The sequence below is a fragment of the Nothobranchius furzeri genome, chromosome 19 (assembly GCF_043380555.1).
Source record: "Nothobranchius furzeri strain GRZ-AD chromosome 19, NfurGRZ-RIMD1, whole genome shotgun sequence".
Taxonomy (NCBI): Eukaryota; Metazoa; Chordata; class Actinopteri; order Cyprinodontiformes; family Nothobranchiidae; genus Nothobranchius; species Nothobranchius furzeri.
The window spans coordinates 18,099,876-18,107,624 of NC_091759.1; the positions used below are offsets into that span (position 1 = coordinate 18,099,876).

General features: G+C 42.0%; 1 protein-coding gene across 3 annotated transcripts in view; it reads left to right on the forward strand.

The window, feature by feature from the left end:
* Nucleotides 1-7,749, forward strand: part of pip4p2 (phosphatidylinositol-4,5-bisphosphate 4-phosphatase 2) — a 12,333-nt gene continuing 4,584 nt past the window's right edge. Inside the window, exons 1-5 of one of the 3 annotated variants that reach the window (XM_070547684.1) lie at nt 1-241; nt 3,574-3,722; nt 6,979-7,085; nt 7,174-7,297; nt 7,480-7,554. In XM_070547684.1, coding sequence (XP_070403785.1) covers nt 136-241; nt 3,574-3,722; nt 6,979-7,085; nt 7,174-7,297; nt 7,480-7,554 — 561 coding nt within the window. In that variant the 5' untranslated portion in view covers nt 1-135. Of the gene's footprint in view, nt 242-3,573; nt 3,723-6,978; nt 7,086-7,173; nt 7,298-7,479 lie in introns of all 3 variants that reach the window. The other 2 variants (XM_054745191.2, XM_070547685.1) reach the window with 2 other exon arrangements.

A 7,749-nucleotide genomic window follows, 5' to 3' on the forward strand; every position in this document is an offset into this window, starting at 1 on the left:
TCACAGCTGCTGCTGGAACCCGAGCGCAACTCTCAGCATCGACGACCGCCAGCAGCTGGCCACTCTCTCTCTCTCCCCTCTCTCTCTGCGTGCTGCGGGAAGGCTCGGTGCCGCCAGGAGCTCCGGTGAAGCGACATGGCCTCCGACGGCATGGACGAGCGGTCTCCGCTGCTGTCGGGCCCCAACTCCGAGAATGTCACCCCCACTGCTCCCCCGTACCTGCAGGACTCGAGTCCCCGAGGTAAACAGACACTCGCGCGCGTGCGACACGAGCCTTGCTGCGTGCTGAATCATTTTCAGGGCGGATCAGGCTTGTGCAAGCGCGTAAATAAACCCCAACGAGGGCAATCCAACGGCAGCTGACGGAAAGGTGGAGCTCCGGGGGTGAGAACTGGATCAGTGGGTTAGAGAAGAGGGGCCTGCAACAACAGAACCGGGCCCAGGGCTGGGACTGATGTTTGTGCAGGAGAAAAAGATGTGAAGAAACCGTGTTTACAATGTTGATGCAGCCACTGCAGATGTAGCCAGGCCAGCAGCCTTTTGTCCCAGATGTGCCTCAGAAATGGATGTTGACGTGTCTGCATTGCGAATAACAAATATCTGTTCAGTGTTTTGAGTATAAATAACAAGATCAAGCCTGCAGTAAACCATCCAGCCAGACTCAAGGAGAAATACAAAAAAAAAAAAAAAAAAAACTGAACACACGTGCACATTCTGTTCTGCTTCATTAGCAATAAGACTCACCCCCAGGCCTTAAGTTTAACCCGAGAAAACCTCCCAACGTCCAGATCAGGGAAAGAGGAAAATGTCCCCTTGTAACAGTGAATTGATTAATGGTACAGTATTCTTGCAAATGTCATAAGTAACCATTAGATTAATTGTAAAGACTTAATAAAGTGGATAAAAGTCTGAATTTTTCACCATCCACCATCTCTGTTTACGGGATTATCAGCTTATTCTTCTATAAGTTTCTAAAACGGATAAATTTTGTGTAACCTGTGATGATTTATTCAGAAAAGGGCCGTGTTTTTCAGCAACTGGTGAATTGTTTTTCTGAAAATATCCAAAACAAAGTTGTAGAAAATATTAAAACAAGCTGAGGCTTTGTTTTGCTTCCTGTTTGCCTGCAGTGGTTTTTGGGGAAGGGTGGAAACCAGAGATCTCCGCTGCATCTGGAAGAACCCGACAGATTGCTTGATTTATTTTTAATAACTTTGCAGTTAAGCGGCGGAACAGGTCCGATGTAACGGAAATCACTTTTTAAAAGACATTTTATGACTTTAAACTTATGAATGACTGAGCTTTCTTTAACAGACATTTTATTTGTAAGCTGAATGCATTGTTTGAGGCGAAAAGCTGAAAAGAGCTGCAGATAATCAGCTTTGCTAATTTTAGCTTCTAACAACCCAGTAATTTGTGTGAACAACTGCATGAGGAAATTCATGTTCAAATGAACAGCTATTAAAGCAGAAACCCAGGGTTTTTTACTGAGAGGACACCACCTAGAGGTGGAAAAATGTACTGCACATTTAAGCCCCTCCCCCTGCTTTTGTGATACTGCTGTAAGCAACGTCTCTCATTCCTCTAGCCAGGAAACAGCTAAAACACATTTTCACACAATTAGTATTCTCAGATTGTGCTTTTTATTTATATATTACATTTTAAAGACTTACTTGTTCATTAGAAATGGCACCACCTTTGCATCTGTTCGACATCTGACACCGGTGAAAAACAGGTCCACGGCAAATTCGTTGCTGGTCTTTGAAGCTCTTTTTGGCTAGTTTTGTTCAGTTTCCTAGCATAGTGAAACAACAAAGACCAAAACAACTTCTGCCGCTCACCGAACTCCCCATCAAAATGAAACGTCAACTCCTAACATTCACTCTTGTAACCAAATACAATACGTTTGAGGTATTTTGGCCACTGCAGCTCTCCGTACCCGTTTCCTATTTACATGGGGGATTGGTTTAGTATGTCTCTCTACACAAGCAGGATAAACAGAACTCACTGCAAAAAGGCTAGCTGAAACACTAACAATCGTTCTCAAATAATAAAAAAAAAATCACGAAGCCAAATGCAAAGTTTAGGGCAGAACATTGACCCAGAGGTTCACTAATTGAGCAGATGCACGAGAATAAATGTAATTACCGCTTAGAGATAGAGCAAGCTAGTGGCTAGCGGTAGCTGCATCCGCTATCTCTAGAATGTTACTGAGTCATCTTGTTTCTTGTCTGAAATGAGATAGGTATTTTAAAAATATTGAGATATCGCCCAGCTCTACAGTATTTTTTTGTGGATGTAGCTGCTCCATGATTCATCGTGTCTTTGTAAATAGTTCCGCAACCTCTCACAAAAGCTTTGTTATTAACATCTGTTGGCTAATGCCGAGCAGCGAGCAAGTAAAATAACAAGGGTCTCTATGGGACAGGGGCGGGCTTAGCATAAAATAAAATTCTGTGTTGCATACTTTTTTACAGATTTTTTTAAGATCGTGCGTAATTCATGAAAAGAGGAAAACTTTTGGTAACTGCATTCAAATAAAGTTTTTCTAAAGATGGTAGCAATCAACTGAGTGGCCGTTTGCACGTCAAGCTAATCTCTTTTTCTCCAAACTGAGGTTGTTAAAATAAACTTTCTACAGCTGTTCAGTTGTTTGTGACATTTCCCACAGAAACAGGCTTAAAAATACAAATGGCATTTTTAATTTAAGCTTTAAATTTTGACATTTTACCAAGAATGTTACCGAGATTTGACTCGCTGCCCCCTAGTGGTCGGTTACAGAACTCCTGTTTTAACTTTTTCAGACCTGGAGGTTGAAATTTTGTGCTGCAGAACTAAGATTTGAACTGAGTTTAAAACACAACTGCTTATTCAAAGAACACAAGGATTGTGGGTAATGTAGTTTATTTAGATAACCCTCAGGTCATTGTTTATGTTTAGGATGTGCCAAAAGACGTCATGACGTCAGGTGTGACATCTGATTGCTTACTGAGGAATTTTCAAGGATGCAGAAAACTTCATCATTCAGTCTAATTTTCTGATTTTGTTAAAGTTTACTGGAGAATTGACATTTAGCACCTTAAATGCTGCGTAAAGAACCAAGACGAAGCATAGAAATCTGGTTTCCTATCAAAACACTTTAATTGGAAAATGCAAAAAATGTTTTAATCATGGCACGTCAAAGAAAATGATAGTGTTAGCATGAAGAGCACATTTTTGCCTCTAATTTAAGTCATTATAATAAAGGATGTATTATTTTTCCAGTGACGATTGAATCTTTTTTGTTGTCTGATGCTCATCGGGTGTCCTGTTACCAGGAGCTGTTCTGGTTTTCAGACCACAACCATCGAGCCTGAGGCTTAGGTTGGATGTTGTTATAGATGAGCATCTTGTCATCTTACCTCAGTGGACACAGAAGGAAAATCTTTACTCATATTCTCTTTCAGACATCATCAGGAGACGTCAAAGCCCGAAGCTAAAAGTAGAAACGAGTCTCGGATAACTTCTTTTATTTAAAAAAATGTAAACGTAGAGGTGTCATTAATGGCCTCTCTCCCTTTTGTCTTCTTGTAGCTGAGCTACCTCCTCCCTACACCGCCATCGCCAGCCCCGATGCAAGCGGCGTCCCTGTCATCAACTGCCGCGTCTGCCAGTCGATCATCAACCTGGATGGGAAGCTGCACCAGCATGTGGTCAAGTGCACAGTCTGCAATGAGGCTACAGTGAGTAGAAACTAGCGGTGCACGTTAGGGATGTCCCGTTCCGATATTGGTATCGGATATCGGCCCAATATCGGATTATATCGGACTGCATCAAAAATCTCCAATATAAGCAGTCCGTTCTGCATTAAGTTTCATTGCAGCAACTCTATCCAGCAGCGCCCAGATCCAGTGTGCAAAGTCCACGTGATTAGAACAGTGTTTGCTAGCAAGGAGCGATGTCGGCCATGCGGCAGTATTTTTGTTAAAAGTCCAAAAAGACGGTTTGGCTCGGTGCAACACTTGTCATGCACAAGCATCTAAAGATTGAACAGAACCGAGGAAGTTTTTTACGTCCACCCTCAATGTGCATTTGAAGCGGGATCACAAAACATTACATGAGGATTTTCGCAGTGTGTGAAATTGAATCTTTAGACCAGGGGTATGTAATTCTGGGACTGGAGGTCTGGTTTCCAGCACATTTTAGTGGTTTCTCTGTTTCAACACACCTGTGCAGCAGCTCATCAGGCTCTGCAGAAGCCTGTTAATCACCTGCTGATTAAAATCATGTGTGTTGAAGCAGTTAAAACTAAAGCGTGCTGGATACCGGACCTCCAGGCCCAGAATTGAATACCCCTGCTTTAGACACAACTTGTAGCAGTTGGTCAGTGAACAATATTGTGTTTTTTTCCTTATGTCTCTTCCCTCAGCTGTTCACATTTATGCAACCAAAGGTTATTAAAACGTCACTTGATCAAGCCTTTTCTACATTCCACACTACGAAATAGGTGAAAGTATGTATGATTTGTGCTGATATCATATCGGATTGATATCGGTATTGGTCAATAGTGAAGGCTGCAATATCGGTATCGTATCGGAAGTGGAAAAAGTTGTATTGGGACATCCCTAATGCACGTACTGGCAAAAATTCACATTGTGATTTTTTTTTGGGCGTAGTTTAAAATAAACATGAATTTTCAACAGATGAGTTAAATAGCAGCACTTTAAGTTGGCGTTTATGTGCCACGGGCGGTAGATTCATTCTTCTGGGTGAAACGGGTGTTTTTTTTCCAGCAGGACATAATCATAACTGGAGATGTTCCCATTTGATAACATGGCTGGAAATCAAGCTCAGTCACGTGATTTAACCTTATAAAACAACTAGCTTGACCTTTTAAATTCATCCTGAGGTGGAGATTTTCAAACTTAATAACAATGGCCTAGTTTTAAATGTCAACAAGTTCCTCTCCATCATTAGTCCTTATTTCTTGGAGGACGCCAACGTCACAAAATGTGAGGCAGGCGGGGGTTCCATGTTAGCTAGCAGGCTAGCATAGAGCTAACACGTTGCCTCATTTGAGCGGAAATGTTTGCAGTTTAGCCATATTTTATACTCGACTCTAGTGCAACAGCCGCTTGTAATGTGTGCAAACTGGGCATTTAACATGGCGGAAAGGCAAAGCCACCTTCTTATTTCTCTTTCGGCTTCTCCATTCAGGGGTTGCCAGAGCAAATCACCCGTCTCCATTAAGTCCTAGTCCATCACTAATACTCTCAGTTCACTGCGTCAACTCAGACAAAAACGTGGAACCATCCGACTCTGAAAGATACGTTAATAATAGGGATGCACCGATACCGATACTGGTATCGGTGCAGATACTGATACGATACAGGTATCGGTAAAAGTTAACCGATACCAGGAACCGATACCAATGCAGTTGCTTGAAAATGGCTTCACAATAACTTGTCATTTCTGTTCACCTAATATTTTAGTTTTGTGATGATTTTTATTCATATATTTTACTTTTTATCTACCTCAGTCTTTTCCTGTTGAAAACAGAGAAGAAAATACAATCTGTATTCCAAATCATTGCATTTTTTTTGTGTGGTAGAGGTATAGGTATTGGTAATCGGTATCGGCGAGTATTCAGATCCAAGTATCGGTATCGTATTGGTTTGGAAAATGTGGTATCGTTGCATCCCTAGTTAATAAACAAAGAAAATGTGCCTACGGGCAACAAAACATTGATTTTTACAGTCTCCTGGAACAGTGGTGTGATTTACAGGTGGTGGAAGTCCTTTGTTCTTTTGAACTCTTTTTCCTGTTGTTCCATCATTTGTCCTTTAATTTGTTCCTCCATTTTTTCATCAAGATTGTAATTCCTTTTTAAGTCCAGGTGTCTTCTTTCCAGTTCGTTATCCACTTGCTTCTGTTCGGTTGCAACGTTTCTTATCCTTTCTTTGAGTAGTGCCTTCTGTGTTCTTTCCATTATGTTCTGTGCTGTTTCGGTCCGGATCGGTGTTTTCAGCTGTAGGCTTGTTGGCGTGATGTTTTCGTCCCGGCATCTTAAATTGAAACGAAGGCGGTTCCTAAGACGTGCGCGTTGTTGATGTAAACGTTCCAAACGGCGGAACGAGTTACAGGTGTTATCGACATTTTTGACTCTTATCGAGATAAATTTTCTCATGTCAATAAATTTAATAGTAAAAAAATGAAAAGACGTGTGTTGGTTGGCAGCATTCGTGTCCCTTTAAGAAGCTGTACCAACTTGACATCATAAATGTGACAGCCCCATCTAGTGGACAACTTTTGTTTCTGCGCATACCTGTAGTCATCGTTCATTTATCGTTATCGAGGTGAAATCCTTAACATATCGTATTGATTTTAGGCCGTATCGTCCAGCCCTAATCCTCACTAATCAATGCAGCCAAGTATTAAGGAAATAAACAATTAGAACTTAGTTAATGTGACTAAATATGTTAATAACACTACCGTGTTACGTACTTCCTGAATGACTGAGGTTTTTGGGAGATAATGATCTTACCTGATCCAATAGGTCATAAGCGCACACTAAACTCAAAGAATTTACTTTAGACCTGTTTTTCAATTCAATTCAAAAATACTTTATTAATCCCAGAGGGAAATTGATTTCAACGTTGAAAGGATCTCCACGTTCAACTCGGACGTCAAACAAATACAGATTAGGCGACATTTCTTGTGGACGTCTTTAAAACGTATAAATATGAGTAAACAGCACAGCGTGAGAATAGTATTATAATGTGGAGGTGTTTTGAGGAAGCAGGGAGAATGGCTTGAAGATGCAATACCTTTTTATGCCTCTAGGTGGTGCCTCTGAGGGGGAAAAAAAGCAGATTTCTGATTCTAAAGGTCGTTTATGCTGTAAAACTATACAATGTGGCCAAATTAAAACAGGAATGTGATTATTCCTGTGCAAACTGAAGCATGTGGGCGTTTTTTTTTTGTCCGTGTTTCCTTCAGCCCATCAAAAATCCCCCGACAGGAAAGAAGTACGTGAGGTGTCCCTGCAACTGTCTGCTCATCTGTAAAGACACATCCAGGAGGATAGGATGTCCCCGACCAAACTGGTTGGTATCACACGGACTGGCTCAGCCGAAACGAGGATCGTGCCCCGGCTCTGCTGAAATCACAAACTTCCTCTCAATCCTTCGACAGCAGACGCATAATCAACCTGAGTCCGGTGATGGTGATCCCGGAGGAGCAACCCGCCCAGCCGGCGTTGCCTATTCAGCCTGAGGGAATGAGAGTCGTCTGCGGTCACTGTGGAAACACCTTCCTGGTATGGAAACAAACAACATCTCTGTTTTATTTTTATCTTCGCACCTCAAATCTCTTCTTGCATAAAAAAAATAACACCCTAGAGTTTTTCCTCACATCATTCTGAGCCGGAAAAGCTCGGATTTCAGGGTCCATGCTTTTGTCCTCTTAACGTCTGCACGTTGTTGCTTGCGGCATTCGTAGGGCGGCGAGGACGCCGGGTCGTCTCAGCCAATGTCTGGCCTCCCTGGCGATGGCTCCCCCGCAGGACAGCAAGAGGTGGAGAAAGAGAGAGAGAGAGAGCTGCTCGTACTGGTGGACATGTTAACAACCGCCTAACCAGCTTCAGATCAACCTGAGACCAGTTCACACTGATGATCACATGACTTCACGCACATCTGGCTTTAACTAAAACTTATTAAAGGGATGTTTGGTACAGTTACAGATGTGTTTTAATGTAAAAATGATGTGAAA